The sequence below is a fragment of the Rhyacophila brunnea genome, unplaced genomic scaffold (genome assembly GCF_057557595.1).
Source record: "Rhyacophila brunnea isolate RB1 unplaced genomic scaffold, BYU_Rbru_1.0 scaffold_88, whole genome shotgun sequence".
In the NCBI taxonomy this organism is placed as follows: Eukaryota; Metazoa; Arthropoda; class Insecta; order Trichoptera; family Rhyacophilidae; genus Rhyacophila; species Rhyacophila brunnea.
In genome coordinates, this window is record NW_028233359.1 from 962,325 (window position 1) to 981,509 (window position 19,185).

General features: G+C 33.4%; 1 protein-coding gene and 1 long non-coding RNA gene across 2 annotated transcripts; one reads left to right on the forward strand and one right to left on the reverse strand.

Annotated features, from left to right (window-relative positions):
* Positions 1–2,440: 2,440 nt before the first annotated feature.
* On the reverse strand, positions 2,441–9,926 carry LOC147063753 (uncharacterized). Its single transcript, XR_015072036.1, has 4 exons — positions 9,714–9,926; positions 8,734–8,868; positions 6,329–6,481; positions 2,441–4,013 (listed from the first exon to the last, which is right to left on the reverse strand). It is a non-coding gene; the product is annotated as an uncharacterized LOC147063753 (long non-coding RNA).
* A 901-nt stretch (positions 9,927–10,827) lies between these two features.
* On the forward strand, positions 10,828–18,939 carry LOC147063754 (uncharacterized). The gene is made up of 4 exons (XM_085959327.1): positions 10,828–11,026; positions 12,292–12,426; positions 15,946–16,092; positions 17,254–18,939. Exons 1-4 carry the CDS (start codon positions 10,889–10,891, stop codon positions 18,937–18,939), a joined length of 2,106 nt encoding a protein of 701 aa, XP_085815453.1. The 5' UTR covers positions 10,828–10,888.
* Positions 18,940–19,185: the final 246 nt, after the last annotated feature.

The window sequence follows — 19,185 nt, forward strand, 5'->3', positions numbered from 1 at the left end:
GTTGTAGTATCGATGTCGATGATCTCGTTGTCTCATCAATCACAATACGGACAGTTGAAAAACCCTGAAAACAGTATTTGGCATAGCGTTTTTCAGTGATTTGTAAAAAATAACGAGTTTTAAATCATTAATTTCAAAAACACTAAAACAATATAAATTTACAAAAAAAAATTTATTAAGAAGTTACTTTAAATAATTTGAATTTGTTTAGATAGGCATTTTTTGCTTTAAAAAAAACATATAAATACTCCATTATCTTGAAACAAGATTATAAATCATTCCCATATCTAAAAAAAAATAACCAAACATTTATGATATGAAAAGAAATCAATCCACAAAAATAAAAAATATTATTTCTCAAACACTCACTTATTTGTGTGTTTGGGATAGCAACAAGACATTCTATGTACTTGTCGGATTCGGCCGGGTTTATTATTTACTATTTATTATATACTAGCTCACTAACCACATAGCATATCGAGAATAAGTACGTACAAATTGCAAGATTCTAATTTCGAATTTAATTATCATAGGATAATTTAGAAGGAGACAAAAAAAATACTGTTTTTCTCTTTCTAAAGTATTTTATAATTTATGTAAAAATTTATGTAGGTATATACTATGGAACAAATTTGGCAACATTGTAAATTGGTAATTTTCCATTGAAATAATGGCATTTTAACAAATTTTAGGTTTTGCAAATGGCGGAGTTAATTTCTCTTTTCTGAAAATATTTTAACAAAATTAATAATGAATTTTTATATATCGACTGATTTGAAAAAAAATATGACTTTATTTAACCGGATTACTATGAAATTATATCTGTTTGATCACTTCCCCAAAACACAAAGATAAGATTTAATGGTTTTTCTTAATTTATATCTTTTTCCAAACAAAAAATACTTGGAAGACAAATCGAGTAGGTACAACTAACAACAAAAACTAAAAACAAGCGGGAATTCATGTAAGTAGGTATTATAAATGCTTCTACAATGAACTCAACAATATCGTTTGCATAATATAATTTTGTTTACAAGAAATATACGCATATAATGCGTGATTTGAAGTCAATGCATTATTTCGACACGGGTATTGAAAACAACAAAACAAAATACGTTTTGAAACAAAGATCAATCTTCTTTGGTTTGAAACAATTTGAAATACAACGTTTTATTGTGTGGCGCGTCGTATTTCACAAGACAAAAAAAAATGCGTAAATATTAACGAAGTCGTCAACAAAAAATTTATTACGTTCAAGTCTCGGCGTTTTTTATCGCGTGAGAAAGAATGACTAGGTAATAATAAGAATGAACAGAAAGAACTATAGTCTATAATATTATTGAATATTATGAAATATAATATAGATTTATTTAATTATAGTACTCACCGTGAAATTTCTTGAATAAAACAACAAAATTGACTATGCAAATTGTAGTGTTTTGTAAGAAGGCACAAACTGAACTGGATTCATAACCAAAATGGCGTATGCTTTTATAATTATAATATTACTAATCATAGTAATTTTAGTTCAGAAAATGGCTACCTCCTTATTAACGGAAATAGCTTTAAAATTTTAATGGCAGCTATGAACATTACCATAAATTTAGTAATTATATCATATTTAATAATAATACTAAAATAGTTGAAAATTAACTAATTCTTATCGAATTTGACAAATTTGAATTAATTTAACAACCAGTTAACATTTAAATCAATTTACTTCATACTTTTCATGTTTTAATGAAAAGTATGTAGCAAAACAAACTTTATAATAAGTTTTTATAAGTAGGTAGGTATGCATTGAATGTCAAAAAACGTAAAAGAAATACGAATCACATAAAATTCATGCAATAGGTAATATACAATAATAAGCAATTGTCAACATAAATGAAATATAGCATGGAATATAATATAAAATATAATACAATATAATAGGTAATAATTAAGTTAAAAGTATTGTACCAAGTAACACATCTCAAAGTTTAAAAGTCGAAACAAATTTACAGTGACATTTTATGAAATGAAAAAAACTTTCCTTACACAAAATTATTATAACAGAAACACGTTTGTAGTAAATTTTATACTAAAAAGTGCCATTCGCGTTGTCGCGCCAATTGTCAAATTAGAAAATTGGGAAAGGAGTAAAATGTATATAGTAAAAGAAGTTTAATAATTGTAATGCACAATTATTAAACATAAGAGTGCCAACTAATTCAATCAATAAAACATGAAATATTTAATACTATTAATCTCACAGCTCATAAGATTCGGCTTTCTGCCAACTTAACCCTGTGTAAAGAATGCCTTATAAATCATTTATCTACCTCAAATAAAATGTCATTTGTAAACTCGTTGAAATATTAAATTATAATTTTTGGGCGCCTTGAAAGATGTGTAATTACAAATTAAATATAACAGTATAAAAATAAGAACACAGCTAATCGTGAAAAGTGTTATTTAATTACACAAACCATTGAAATTTAAAAACATACTAAAACAAATACAGATTTTTAATACAACGTTGAGAAGCGTTTACTTGGTATGGACATAGAGCATTTGTTGGAAGATGGTAATTATTACTTAACTTTATGTTTAAATTGTGATGGCTGGAACTTCATCTTGGCTGGAATTATGAACTGCGAATCCTTCTCCCTGTCCGAAAGGAAGTAACTACAAATGGCGTTGAAACTGTATCTAATTGTTTAAACAAGCACGTCCGATCGGTACTGAATCTAATCTCGGAGTGAAGATCTTGTGGGCGGAAATAAGTTATTTGTAAACAAGACGCTTTCAAAAAGGCGGGAAGAAACCCGATTGGCCTATTTTTAACCGTCATTGTCTTGGAAACAAGGGTTGACACACACTTTTTAACAAGGTCGTGCCAAATTTTGTTATTTAAATTAACATTATTTATTTTAATATCTGCGTTTGAAAAGTAGACATGTCACGTGAAATGTAACATGACAATTGTTTTAAAAAGGTTATTCACCAACATGTCTTATTTCATGTTTTATAAGATTACCAAGTTGCGAGCATCTATATGAACATACATTGCATTTATAAGGTTTTTCACCAGTATGTGTCATTTTATGTCTTTTTAGATCTTCGAGTCTCGAGGACCCATATGAACATACATTACATTTATAAGGTTTTTCACTAGTGTGTGTCATTTTATGTGTTTTAAGATCACCAGATCTCGAGGATCTATATGAACATTCATTGCAATTATAAGGTTTTTCACCAGTATGTGTCATTTTATGTGTTTTAAGATGACCAGATGTCGAGGATCTATATGAACATACATTGCATTTATAAGGTTTTTCACCGGTATGTGTCATCTTATGTCTTTTTAGATCATCGAGTCTCGAGGACCCATATGAACATACATTACATTTATAAGGTTTTTCACCAGTATGTGTCATTTTATGTTTTTTAAGATCAGTGAGTCTCCAGGACCCATGTGAACATACATTACATTTATAAGGTTTTTCACCAGTATGTGTCATTTTATGTGTTTTAAGCTGACATGGTGTCGTGGATCTATATGAACACTTTTTGCATTTATAAGGTTTTTCACCAGTATGTGTCAATTTATGATTTTTAAGACGACCAGATGTCGAGGATCCATACGAGCATACATTGCATTTATAAGGTTTTTCACTAGTAATTGTCTTTGAATATACTTTGTCATTTCTATGTTGCGAGCCTACTATGCTTTGATTTTGATCAGGAATCACGTCCATGTGCACCATTTTGTGAGTTTTTAGAGCATTTCCGGATCCGAAAACTGCGTTACAAATGCAGCAAATAAAATAACGTGCGTAATGGATTACTCTTCTAAGAATAAGTCGAATTTCTTTCGGAGCATCCCGTTTAAAGATTTCTTGTTTCATGTGATTCTCATCTATCGTCACTTCTGCATACTGTATCGCTCTATCCTGGATGCCATCGTCTGAGGATTGTTGACTTCCATCTGTATCGTGATGCCTCGTGAAAAATCCTTTGGTAGAAACCTAGAAAAATCGTAATAATCGATATCAATAGTATCAATAAATTATGACTTATAGTATTCAATTTGTTTTTTTGACGCTTTTGTTTTTCAGCACCTTCAGACATTATTAAATAGCAAAGTGAGAGTGAAATATTGTTACGGAATGATCCATAAGTGGGTCAAAACAATGCACTTATATGTATGTATACATCATCTTAAAGAACAATAATTATATCATGTTCAGTTTAAGTGTGTCGTTGGAGAGTGTGCACAGTGCCTGCCATGATCAAAGGCAAAGCTAGAAAATTATATTTAAACTTCATCAAGCAACCTCGATCATTGACAGTATTTTAATATTTCATACGTCAGAATTCCTCATGATTTAATATATTATTAACGACAGGTACTATTCCGTATTGGAGAAAATGTGGCCAATAATTCCCAGTAGAAACCTTTACTGTTGGTTTCAATATATCGTGAATTTGGAACATTATTAAAAATATTATCAATGTGCAAATAAATTAATAACGTTTGGCTTGCCCACTTTTGCGGCACACTTCACTTTTGTCTATAAATTATTGGTCGCTTAACGATAAAGAGTTATTCGAATACAAATTTCTATTAACTTTTATTTGTCTAGTCTGCAACAGATTAGGGTAAGAGGTCCAATCACTTATCCACACTAAAAATATACGCTGCAAGCAAGGAGAAGTGAACCAAGAATATCTTACTTCAGAGATGATTCTTTAATTACAGCACATGACTACACCCATTAAAGAAGGTATTTGTTTTTATAATATTAATAATTTATAACAAAGCATATGGGAGACTTCAAATTATATATCAGGAGAAATATTGCTAGTTTCATGAGTACTGTGTGCGATTTGCATTAAATGTCATTTACCTTTCTGTTTGTTTTGATTTCACAACTATTTTTTTTTGCTTTGCTTGCGATGACGCTCATTTTTTACTAAACGGATTGGTTAATAGACAAAATTGGCATATATGGAGTCCAATCTAGGTGAGACCCTACAGACTCAATAACATCAAATAAATGCACTGCTTTTTGCGGTTCACATGCTGGTGAAATCATAGAACTTTATTTATCAAAAAATGAAGCCGGCACTCACGGTCAATGGAGATCATTACGCACTGGACGTTGATCAATGATATTTGTTGCTGTTGCATATATGGATGACCTTGATGCGGATACTATGTAGTACTTACAGGATGAAACTACGTAGTTATAACTGCTACCGAGGATGTTATACGTAGTTAAAATATCAAGTAATTTATGGTTAATAAGTTGCTGATCAGCAATCACGTCCGTGTGAATCAGTTTGTTACTTTAGAGCCTTCCCGGATCCAAAATTGCGTTCCAAATGCTGCAAATCACATCACAACATCACAGAAGTTCCGGTGAACGGAAGCCGCGACAGTCTCTTTTCAAAGCATAAAAAAGAGCTGCGGAAACCCCTACAACTAGCCCGCCTCGACTTAAGCCGACGATTCTCATACCTAATAATCAGTATACCTCGCTCGGCAAATCATTATGAATAGAACCACGCTGGAACAATGCTAACAAAGTATCCGTATTCAGTTAGAAAATCCGTTAAAAATTTAAAAATACTTTTTTTTTATATGCCTTTAGGCCTTGATGCCTCACATTTACTATCGAGGTTTCATTCAGTAGTTTGGCACTCAAACTCCTCTACTTGATGCTAACCCAACTTATAACTGCATTTTATCGCAAAAATGCGTTTAGCGATGACGCTCATTTTTGCTTAACGGCTTTGTTAATAAGGAAAATTTCCTACACAGAAAAATAGCAATCTAGAAGGCTTCCTATAATTCATAACATCCTCAAAAATGCATCATTTGGTGGGGTTTACACGCTGGTGGCATCGCCGCACGATTCTTAAAAAATGGGACCAAAGCTTACGTTAAGGTCAATGGATATCCTTGTCGAACCATGACTAATACTTTGTTTTAAATATGGAATCATTCGAAAGAACAGTGATTTCAACAGGAAGTGATATACAGCTACCACAACTATCGCTTTATTTGAATCAAGATTTGGCGATTAATTGATATTTAGAAATCGACTTGTCAATTGGCATAGTAGATTGTGCGATTTGACATCTCTGGATTATTTTCTGTGAGGCTTCGTGAAGTCACTGTTATAAGCTGATAAACCAGCAGCATTTGACGCATTAGAAGTCAACATTTTCCGTACTATACGACCAGCAGTGACTTGATAAAAGTAGCCCGAATTGGGCGCCCAGAATTTGACTTCGGCTCATCGGACATTAAAAAAACATTTGTAATTAAACATACCTGGTCTAATGGCTTGTATTGTAGATTAGAGCAGCAAGGTTCAGTTAATTCATCACTAATTTGGTGAATAGCATTCTCAACTAATTCCTCTTTGATGATGACTGCCTCATCATTATTCTCATACTTAATATTTATCAGACTATTTTCACGCTTCTGAAAATAACATTATAAATATTAAGTAATAGTAACATCATTACAATAAGCCAGAAAAGGTTTGACCAATGTTTGACTTAATTTGGCAGGCGAATGTATAATCACCCAACGACATTCTAATGTTATTGGCGATCCGACAAAATAGTGCATTCTTGCAGTCATACTTGTTTGTTTTATTTCAATTAAGACTACATATTACAGATGGCTGGGTAAGTTTTTTTAAATGCATTAAGCCTTGCCTATACCAAACCAAAATAAATAAACAATATTCTTCCATCGATAAATTATCCAAAATTCTGTATGATTAAATCATGTAATAACATAATTTTATGGCTTGGTTCCGCAGGATTTTTTTTAAAACTAACTAACACCATCAGTAAATTATTGATTAATTAATTAAACAAATATGTATAACTGACAAAGTTTTGTGTGTACTATTTACGTAGGATATTAGCAGCCAAGTCTTCCTTTCGCCGCTGGATGACACCTATTGTGTATTACAAATATATATATATACATTTTTTTTCGACCATGTCCGATCCTAATAGGATCATATGGGCCTCCACAGAGTAGAGGTTGTATTAACAGATTTTGTTTTTCACGAGAAATTGATGTCAGCCACTTGCTCAACCTATTAGGTGTATTATGTGTATTTGCCAGACCCAGGATTTGAACCTGGGACCCACGGCGTGATATTCCAACGTTTAAGCCACCGTTTAAGTTAATAACTTCATTTGTAATGGCAACATATATTAGAAGAATAAAATTGGAGGAAGAAATTCTACAACTAATGAACCTAGCTAAATATAACGTGTTCAGACTTGTCTCGAGGCTTGTTTGGTATTTAGTAAGAGGTGAAGGGGGTCGCTACTTGACCGAAAAATAGAACAAAATGGATTGAATCGACTAAATGATTTTACTAAATAACTACTCGACTAAATTTCTGTTTTACTCGCCACCCAACTAAATTGATGGACTAATACAAACCGGCCTTTAATTTGAGCGATACAATTATTTTTTGTCCTTGTTGGTTACTATACTCGCAGATTCAAATACAAAATTATAAGAATGATCGTTCCATTGATACTGAATCAAACAAATCAAACCGGACAGTTGGATTTCGGACCATTTGGCAGAATTTCCACGGGAACGCGATTTCTGACTACCTACTAATTAGTGTTGCAGATACTCAAATTTAATTCAAGAATTTATTTGTCTCTAAAACAGCAACACATTTATTGAAATGTCAACTTGATATGAAATTTGAACCTATATAGCTCGGCGTGTACAATATCGCAAATTTAACTGTCGTATTCATTAATTTTAAATGTACAAAATATAAATAATGCTTCATGAATATTGTGACTCTGGCGAAAATCGAACCTAAATTGATAAACTTCGTTAGGTAATATAAAACCGGGTTGATTTAACACATTTTGTAGTTTAGAATCTCTGTTACAAAATATAAATAAAATGACAATAAATTAGGTATTGGTCTGACATGATAACATGGGTGGTTACCTAATGATATTAAATCGAACTCTTTGCATAGAAAATATGGCTGGAATTTTGGGATAATAAGACCAAAAGCGATTTTTTGTTCGCGTACCTATGGAAACTTATGAATAATATGTAGGTATTGATTATTAAGATATACCTAATTCAAGTGAACTATGGTGTAAATGTCTAAAATATTAATATGAGCATCTCACGATATATAAATACCGACTAAGGCTTCTCAGCACTTTAACGTTAACATATCGTCATTAGTCTATGTAGGTATCGTAAGAATTGGTTTGACGTTTCATTCCAAACCATTTCTGACAGTTTGGAATGGTTTGATTTTCAATGGAACACTGAAGCAAACGTCAAATCTCAAACCGTATCCGGTTTACTTTCTACCCACCTAAAACAAGTTAATGCGCTCACACAAACGAAATAGCTTAGGTATTTAACAAAAAAATAACATACAAACTATGGAGTGATGGTGAGTTACAAATGTGATATGAAAAAATCTTAATAAATAGTCATCAGCTTCTTTAGCACACACCGGTTCAACGATTAAATACTAAACTAATTCAAGTACTTACTTATATGAATGTAGGTCCCTAAATAGAGTTACCTCAAAGATGAAGTGACATAGTTATAGTTATAGCTGACCCAGAATTGAGATAGAATGCAATGCGGTTGCCGACCTTCGACAGAATACGTCACCGAGGAGATGAAATCTTTACACGTAAAATCGGACATACCTGTTGTACTGGTCTGTAATCTGAATACGAGCATCCTGGTTGAGGATCTTCATCATAAAATGGGTGTACTTTAGCTTCGACAAGCTCGCGACTGACGTCAACAAACCCACAGTCAGTCTCAGGTTTTGCAGGGTACTGAAAGGAACATAATACTAGGTATACGATCACAATATAATTTAAATAGTAAAGCCCATGTATCGTTATATTTATGATATCTACGAGAATTGGAGTGTATGTTATAATAGACAAGTTAGCGTACGTTTCCTTAACAGAGTTTAAAAAATAATTACCTACCTATGCAATGTTTATTAATTTAATACAAAAATTTGAGTAGGTGTAATATGCTATGAAATAATAAGAAAGTCAAAAACAATCACGAAAAGTGTTTGAGAGTTAGCTATATTCGTTTAAAATAGCAGTATCTTTTAGTAAGATACACCTATATAACAGCATAGGTAGACCAATAGTGCCTGTACACGTGCATGGATTTATTTGCAGTAATCGTGACTATTTTAAACATCAATTGTTTACACGTAAAAGTGTTAGCGGTGTAGTTTTTTTTTTGCCGGCGGGTTCGCCACTATCGTTCTACTACGCTAGCGCAGATCGTAAAAATCCCAACTGTCGCATGAAAATTCAGAAGCTTCCGGACTTTTTTGATTAATCCATGCAATTTTGCAACTTGCATGACAATACGTGTTTACACGTACATTTTCTTATACTTAATGGCCGCGATAATATGTACTGTCAGCAGTAAATCCATGCACGTGTAAACGGGTTATAAGCCTAGCATGTACTTACATAATGGTGGATAATTATTACTAAAATAAAATAATAATTGCTGTCGAATTGAATGTTAGAGGGTAATTGATTAAACAAAATTTAAAAACAATTTAAATAGTTTGTAAAATATGAAAACATACTATACTCCATACTGGTGTTTTGCAATAGTATTTGACAGATTGATAAAAAAAACTAACCTCAAACTTGTAACCTGAATCATCAACATTCTCTTGCTTTATGGTGGAGGCGTCCGGGACGTTTGGGTTCGTAATTATTGGTACTTCAAACCAAGGCTGCACTTCCTCATCAGGATCGCGCTTGATAATAGTAGCCATGCTTCAATATTTGGGCTTTGGTCTGCGTATATCAATCTACGGCCCTGCTCAGTGCCAGAAAGCGTCCTCGTTCGTGTTGCCATAATATAGAAAATAATATTTTGTGAAACGAAGTATACCTACATGAGATACAACATAAAATCACATAATATTATGTAATAGAGTTATTTATTTTTTTATTCATTTTTTATTTATCATTTATTCGTATTGTTTAATAATTGTAAGATTGCTAAGGTTAATCATTATATCCTATATGTATAGTACTATAATAATTTTGCCGCCACCAGTGACGTCCCTGGACAAAATGCCGCCCCGGGGCATTTATATCATTATTATAGGTAGTATACATATAAGATATAATAAATAACCTTAGGAATCTAACAAATATTAAACAATATGAATATTTGTGTACTGTTTAGCATAATTTTATTTTATAAAAATAACCGTTGAAAATATAAAGCCACGTGTTCAACAAAGAAAGACTTTTCATTTATTATTTAATTTTGTGACTCCTGGGTTCAGCCAACATCTTGAGAAGAAGCCAATAGAACCCGGGATAATAAATCTCAGTTGGTACTTATTATTTTATTATTTTATATGATGAATAATTAAATTGATTTTAACAACAGCTACTTACTTTGATTTTTTTTGATATAATATATCAATGATTGTACCTAACTCTATTAAAAATATATTATCTGATTTTATGAAAGTATCTCATGTAGGTATACTTCGATTTGTCTAGGGACTACACTGGTGGCGGCAAACTTATTATAGTGTACAGTACATAGGATATACTAAATATCCTTAGGAATCTAACAATTAATAAACAATATGAATTAATGATAAATAAATGAATAAAAAAATAAATAACTATTAAAATAATATTATTATCTGATTTTATGTAGGTATACTTCGTTTCACAAAATATTATTTTCTTGATTATGGCAACACGAACGAGGACGCTTCATTTTCCTTTCTGGCACTGAGCAGGGCCGTAGATTATTATACGCAGCCCAAAGCCCAAATATTGAAGCATGGATACTATTATCAAGCGCGATCCTGATGAGGAAGTCCAGCCTTGGTTTGAAGTACCGATAATTACGAACCCAAACGTCCCGGACGCCTCCACCATAAAGCAAGAGAATGTTGATGATTCAGGTTACAAGTTTGAGGTTAGTTTGTTGTGAATCTGTCAAATACTACTGCAAAACACCAGTATGGAGTATTTATAGGTAGTATGTTTTTATATTTAACAAACTATTTAAAAATGTTTTCAAATTCTGTTTAATCAATTACCCTCTTAACATTCAATTCATCAGCAAGTATTATTTTATTTTAGTAATAATTGTTCGGTAAGCACATGCTAGGCGTATAACTCGTTTACACGTGTATGGATTTACTGCTGACAGTACGTATTATCGCAGCCGTAACAAGAAAATACACGTATTGTCATGCAAGTTGCAATATTGCATGCATCAATCAAAAAAGTTCGGAAGCTTTTGAATTTTTATGCGACAAATCTGCGTCAGCGCAGTAGAACGATAGTGGCGAACCTGTCTGCAAAAAACAAACTTCACCGCTCATTTTGAGGTGAACCGATTTTTTTTTTACCGTGAAATGATAACATCGCGTCTCGCTCACTCTGGATGAATGAGATTGGAGAGAGACATACTTTTACGTGTAAACAATTGATGTTTAAAATAGTCACGATTACTGCAAATAAATCTCTACAGGCGCTATTAATCTACCTATGCTGCTAGATAGGTGTATCTTACTAAAAGATACTGCGATTTTAAACGAATATAGCTAACTGTCAAACACATTTCGTGATTGTATTTAATTTTCTTATTATTTCATAGTATATTATACTCAATTTTTTGAATTTAAATAATAAACATTGCGTAGGTATGTAACTATTTTTTAATTCTGTTAAGAGCATACTTCAGTGAAACGGAAAAAAAATAATTTTCAATAATATAGGTGCGACGAAATTTCGTACTCGCTGGCAATCGGATAGCGAAAGTCGAGCTGTCAACACGTAAATTTGTTATGTGATGGCGTCGGGGGAATTAATTCTTAGATCGTGTAAAAGTGACTAAAAAACGTTACCCATTTACTTAAAAAAGAATACATTTCAACGAATATATTATTATTACTAATAGAACAATTAACATAACATTAAATGGACGCATGTCGAATTTTTATGACAAATTATGTTTTTTTCTGCACGCGTTGTTTGCACAATCTTCGCGACGCGTAGTCTCGGTCATTTTAGACCGTTCCCCAGCTGAAGTATAGCCTTAAGGAAACGTACGCTAATTTGTCTATAATAACATATACTCCAATAAATTCTCCTACAAAATATATCATAAATATAAGATACATGGGCTATACTATTATATTATATTCTGATCGCATAGTATTATGTTCCTTTCAGGACCCTGCAAAACCTGAGACTGACTGTGGGTTTGTCGTCGTCAAGCGCGAGTTTGACGACGACACAGTACACCCATTTTATGATGAAGATCCTGAACCAGGATGCTCGTATTCAGATTACAGACCAGTACAACAGGTATGTCCGATTTTAGATGTAAAGATTTCATCTCCTCGGTGACAATTGCATTCTATCTCAATTTTGGATCAGCTATAACTTTGCCACTCTCTCTATTTAGATAGATTCATATAATTACTTGAATTAGTTTAGTATTTGATCGTTGTACCTGTGTGTGCTTAAGAAACTAATGACTATATTATTAAGATTTTTTCATTACTTATCACATTTGATACCTACTCACCATCACTCAAAAGTTTGTATGTTCATTTTTTGTTAACTACCAAAGCTATTCCGTTTGTGTGAGCGCATTCACTTGTTTAAGCTACCCAATTACCCTTTTTCACACACTATAGTACCTAAGTAAATTAGTTTTCTGGAGATAAAATTTGTTGGGCTCTTTGAATTTATACAAAAAAAAGGTCATTAATGTATCACCACAACATATTTGTGACTTTGAATAATTTACTTTGTAGTATGAAGGTTAATTTATCATATTTATGACGTATTGATGTATTATAACTGTTACAATAAGTTAGTCGTCTAAACTGTCTATATCGCTCTAAAAGTTAACACAGTCGAGAGAAGGGCTGCTAAAACATTCACTTTTTGACAGTTTGGTCGGTTAACTTATTGTACCAATTAACTGCCTCAATATATTAATATAGTAAACCATCCTCGATAGCAGCTTTTTGTATAGAATAGATGGGCTGGGATGCATGAAGACTATTTTATCATCATCAGCTTGTATCTATCTACTGCTGAATGAAGGCCTCTTCAAGATGATTCCACTTGATTCCACTTCGATCCAGCGGCCTCTAGGTCTACCTTACGGACATTTTGTACCTCTTGGGTATCACTGAATGACTACATTTGTCCAACGATTGTCCCTTCTTCGAGCTATGTGTCCAGCCCATTTCCATTTGTGGCCTTTAGCGAACCATATTACGAATGAAGACTATTTAAAACTTATAAATTCTGGCAATGAATCTCATAGTAAACAATTTCAAAGTCGTTGAGGATTTTTTTTGAATCAACATCAAAATGGAGAATTTTTTTATGTAAGTGCATATCTTATTAAAATATGTATCATTATTACTATGAAAAAACTGCCTAATTATTTCAATAGATGTGGATAATATCTACCATATGCATGGTTATTATATATTAATATTCTACATTTATAAATACTGTCGTGTTAATATAAATATAATTAATAATATGTAATTCCTAATTGCTTTATGATGATAATATATCAAACTTTTCAATCATGTATTATATTATTATTGTATAAAAGGAAAACTGTTAAAAAAATAAATGATAAGTATTACATGCGTAAAATAAATATATCTGCATCTCTGTAAAGTTAGTTTCATCCAGTATATAGTAATACTTTATAGTTGTCTGGCAACACATATTGCGTTCAGTGATCTTCACTCTCTAGTCAAGAATTTAGTCAGTCGTATTGTTATATACATTAATAATACATCACACCTATTTAATTTACAATGCTATTTGATTATAGCATCATATAAACTTTAAGTTTTTAAAGTAAACAATATAATATAATATAAACATTTATTGACCCACTTGAATGTGTCAAACTTAAGAAATATTCAGAGTGATCTCACAGCATTCAAATCACCATTTAAAAGCAGTAAATTAACTAAAATAACGCATTAAACCAAAAGCGCATCTGCAGTAATAAATAGAGTGATATATGTACCTTTTTACACAAATGACACTTCAAAGTGCTATTAAGGAAATCTCTCAACAGGCTGCATCTTTCTCACCCCCTTTTAAAATACTGACACGAGTTAAGTAATACACTTAACTGGCATTTATTAATATTATTTACGAGTCATGCAAATCCGTTCTCACCCTTTTGGAGTAAACACCTGCAGATAACTATGTCGATTTAAACAGATGTATCATTATGAAATAAATCTCACGCTTTGCAAGCTTAGAGACAAACCAGAAAGAGCACTTAACTGGTAATTATCAGTTTATTTACGAGCTTATGTTTTATATTTGAAGTAAAGCAATTTGTTATCTACATTAATTACACAAATGTGCATCCCTTTTTTGGATTAGTTCAGACACTTATGAACACCTGCATAGTCAAATAATGTCATAAATGTTATTTCTTGTTAATGTAAAAGCATATATCATAATGCACACGTGCAGTCTGTTCAAGTCAAAAACCCATTAAAGAGAATAGTATAAAACCTCAGGAAATGTCACCCCTGTTGTCTTTAGTCTCCAACCATAGTACTGTACGTAACTTATGTCTGTCAAACACTTTGTACTAAAATTATTACTGAAATAAATAGTAATGTTTTACTTCGCGTAAAACCCTATTCTTCATCGTGTTCATAATCAATTATAAACGCCCACCGCTCAAGCATCCTAAGAAGGTAAATCCCCTGACAAAAACTACCTTCAAGACGTACAGTCTATAACCGTACAAGAAAACTGTGAAGAATTACATCAAGGAGATTCACAGAGTGTCCCGATTCTGGTAAGAAACTTAAGGAAGGTTAATATCATCAAACCATACAGGACCTGCCAATCCAGATCTCCTACTCCATTAAGCTACTCATCACTGGGACATAACAGTATGACCAATAATGACTGACTTCTGATTCCTCATGATATTGTATTAAATTCCTAATAACTGACTTCATCCAGTTTCAGTACCTCAATATTATTATAATAATGTTTTCTGATAAGTAAGGCATATTATTTTATTTGATTTATTTTTGAACAGAGAATTTCTTACCTAGTATAAATATCTTTTAGTATGATAATTAACATCTGTAGTATAGTTGTCAAGGGGTGAAGGGTAGTAGTAGGCTGTTGAGATCAAGAGAAAAATAATATTTGAGAAATTTTGGCACGCGTACGTGAAAAGTTCGCCAACCCTGGTATCTTCTTCTTCTTCGCCCTGTCACGTCCCACATTGGGACATAGGGCAAGCACAAGTTGGCGCCACTTCCCTCGGTCCATCGTCAACTCTTGCGCTTCCCGCCATGATAGACCTGCAGCACGTAGGTCACTCTTGTAGTACCACTGCAGGGTGAGGGAGGGCCGGCCACGGTGACGGAACCCTTCAGGCTGTGCCACAAGGGTACGAAGTGCCGCACTCTTTGGCGGCATTCGGAATACGTGTCCCAGCCACGTAAAACGTCTCTTCGTGATAACTTCAATCATCGAAGGCTGTTGTGTCTGCTCACGAACTCGGGTGTTTGTAACGCGGTCGGACCAATGTACCCCTAAGATTCGGCAGAGACATCGATTCTCAAAACTCTAAAGCCGACTCTTGAAGCTTAGTTAAACTAACGACATTTGGTCCTTACAGAATACAGTCTTGACCTCTATGCGACTCCAAGTTGTTTGAACCAGCCAGCCACACCCATGAGTATTCCAAGCTCATTAGAAATACCACCATCATCGGCAACCGTGGCACCCAACTATTTGAACCAGGACACCACAAGTATAAGGATGCGTTCAGTTACATTTTTGTATTGTTATTTTCAGTCCACAACCACAAGCTTCACCAAATCTGAGATTGGTTATGAAAAAGTCGATGTCAAAGACGAGTTTGTCAATAACACTTTACGCCAATTTCACAATGAGGACCCTGAAGTTTATTTTTCTTCACCAGAAGGCAGTCTGGAAGATCGGGTACTTGCAATTATATGTATACGGCCAGCGCCATCTTTAGATTAATAAAGCCCGACCATATCTTTTTGCACAAGCAACGATTGGTCCACTGAACAGCTGTCAAAATTAGATCCCAGATTGTTTGACACATTGGTTTGCTCTTTCTCGTTTCAAATTGAATTATAAAAAATTGTCAAATCAAGTATATTATTAACTATCAGTGTTATGTATTTATCAATTATATTCATTTCTGTTGTTCAACAGCTGTTAAAGTCAGAATAGTATCAGCATTGATCTATGCATTACACTCGTAGAAGGTGTGTTAATGCTAGTGTATTATTTATCATGTAACCCATCTATCAAAATCAAACCATTCCATGTGTGAACATGACAGTAGCGTCAGTATGAGCACTCTATAGAACAATGACATGGGATGACAGGTCGTCCATTGACAACAACGGCAGGGGCGGAATATGTAGGACCAGTCATTGAATGTATCGGCTTTCTACTTGAGTCGGCAATGATATGACCCAAAAGTAAATAGGGTGACGCACCCAATTGTTGGCACTCCACCAATTATCAGCACCCTTCAAGTAAACGTAAGAATATAAGATATGTGAGCATAGTTAAGTTTGCCAAGTATAAAAAATGTGTTCAGCAATTAATATTGTTTACGACAAGCAACATTCATCACACCAGGATTAACAAAATAGCGGGAAAATAGTGCGTCAAAAGTGCTCTGTTGTGTTTTGTGATTTTTTCCGCCATTTTCTTTGTGCCACGGTAAGAAAATGTTTCAATAGCCTTGCTGTTTTGTCTACATCTAAGTGTTTATCAATAAACTGACGATTTAAATGATTGCGGGATAGAGCCAGGCATTTGAATTTTAAATTTAATTTAAGGTTAATTGTTCGTTGTCTTTTTTTAAAGGGTGCCAACATTTGGTATCGTGATTGAGTAGTTTTCCTATTATTGGCACATGTGCTAATAATTGGTTATTTTGATAAAGTATTATTTTTAACAGATTTTAATTTCTATAGCCTATATCATTAAGGCTCTAAGTAATTCCATTGATAAAAATGTGTTACACTCGTTTTTTCCAAATGTTAGCCCCATGCTAATAATTGGTTTTGGCTTGTGCCAATAATAGGGTTAAATTATAGCTTGTGTCTTTATTTTCAGACTGAAGTATTCAAAATGGATCCAGTTAATAAGAAAAAGAGGAAAGAGAAGAAGAAGACTCTCGACAACACAATAATAAAAAGAAAAATATATAACCATGATAACTTGGTAAAAGCACTTGAGGCTGTAAAGTGCGGTATGAGTAAAAAACTGGCCGCAAAAACCTTTCATGTGCCGAGAGGAACTATTCAGTTCAGGTTACGGAAAGTAGATCATCAAGACCTTCCAGGACCAAGTACAGTATTAACCAAAAACGAGGAAGAGACTTTGGTGAAATGGATTAAAGACTGTTGCCGCAAAGGATTCCCTAGAAGAAAACTAGATGTTCAATTGAGTGTTGCACATTTCATAAAGAAAGCAAATAGAAAGAATCCATTCAAAGATGGAATACCTGGTAATAAATGGTATCAACTCTTTTTGCATCGTCATCCCGGATTAAGTATACGTGCACCTGAGGCAGTCACAGCATCAAGTGCGGCAGTGTCAGAGCAAGATATAAGAAACTGGTTCATTGGAATTGAAACCTACTTAAAAGACAACAGTTACTTTACCATTCTCTCGGATCCAAGTCGCGTGTTCAACGGTGACGAGTCAAACTTTCAGATATGCCCAAAAAGTGGAAAGGTTATTGCAATGAGAGGTGAGAAGGATGTTTATGAAGTAGACCATGCATCTGCCAAATCTGCTCTAACAGTTCTATTCACGTTTTCTGCCAATGGAGATACCACGCCTCCAATGATCATATTTCCGAATAAAAGGTTACCTAAGGATATAACATTAAATGTGCCAGGAGACTGGGGTATTGGTTTGAGCGATTTGGGATGGATGAAGGCAGAGGTATTTTATGATTATATAAAAAACGTTTTACACCCTTATCTATTGAAAACAAAAAGACAACTCCCCGTTTTACTTTTTGTTGACGGACACAAAACGCACCTCTCTCTGGAAGTGAGTGAACTGTGTAAAAGCTTGGAAATAGTTCTGGTAGCTTTATATCCAAACGCAACAAGATTGTTGCAACCAGCCGATGTTTCAGCATTCAGGCCACTTAAGCAAGCTTGGAAAGAAAGTGTATTGAAGTGGAGGCGTGAAAACCCCTTAGCTGCACTCACAAAAACAGATTTTGTTCCTGTGCTCAAGGAAGCTGTCGTAAACGGCATTAAGCCTTCTACTGTTATAAATGGTTTTAGAACCACCGGTTTATGTCCATGGAATTGTGATGCAATCAATTTTAACAAATGCCTAGCACGTCAGAAAACTGTTGAAAATTCAAATACCGAACAGAAGAACAATGACAATTTCAAAGAAAAGTCTCTATCAAAAGATACGTTTTATAACATAGTGGGAGAGAAAAAATTGAATGCCTTACAAACTCTTACCGAAGACTTTCTAATAGACAGTGAAAAAATCCTGAAAAAGCTTTTGAACTATTTCCAACATGATGAAAAGCACCAAGAATCAGAAATATCACATGAGGACAACCTTACAGAAGAAATCACTATAGAAGAGATGCCAATTTTATTTATGGATATCCTTGATAACTCACAGTTTGATTTAGTTACTGTGCAGAAATCTATTGAAGAAATGGGAAAAAACAAATTTGAAAGAAAAGAACACAAAACTTTGTTTGAAAGTGACTTAGTTACTTTAGATAAAAACGAAATGGAGATTCCAGAAAGTGATTAAACAGCAACGTGCAAAGAACATGTAGTTAAAGAATGCGAGATTATGGATATTATTGGTCAACAGAAAGAATATTTAACCCCTGTAAAATTAAGTGAAGTTTTAGTAAAACCGAAAACACCTCAAAGAAAAGGCGTTAAACAAAGTGAAAGAGTTTCCTTTGTCTTAACTTCAGACGAATGGCAAAGCAAGGAAACCCAGAAACGGAGAGAAAAAAGTCTTAAAGAAGAACAAGTCAAGAAAAGAAAA

Excerpts from the sequence above, each read along its gene's own strand:
- LOC147063754 (XM_085959327.1), top strand. The coding sequence starts at position 10,889 with ATGGATACTATTATCAAGCGCGATCCTGATGAGGAAGTCCAGCCTTGG. Across the intron at positions 11,027-12,291 it reads ATTCAGGTTACAAGTTTGAG|GACCCTGCAAAACCTGAGAC; the intron begins GTTAGTTTGTTG and ends TGTTCCTTTCAG. Across the intron at positions 12,427-15,945 it reads ATTACAGACCAGTACAACAG|TCCACAACCACAAGCTTCAC; the intron begins GTATGTCCGATT and ends TGTTATTTTCAG.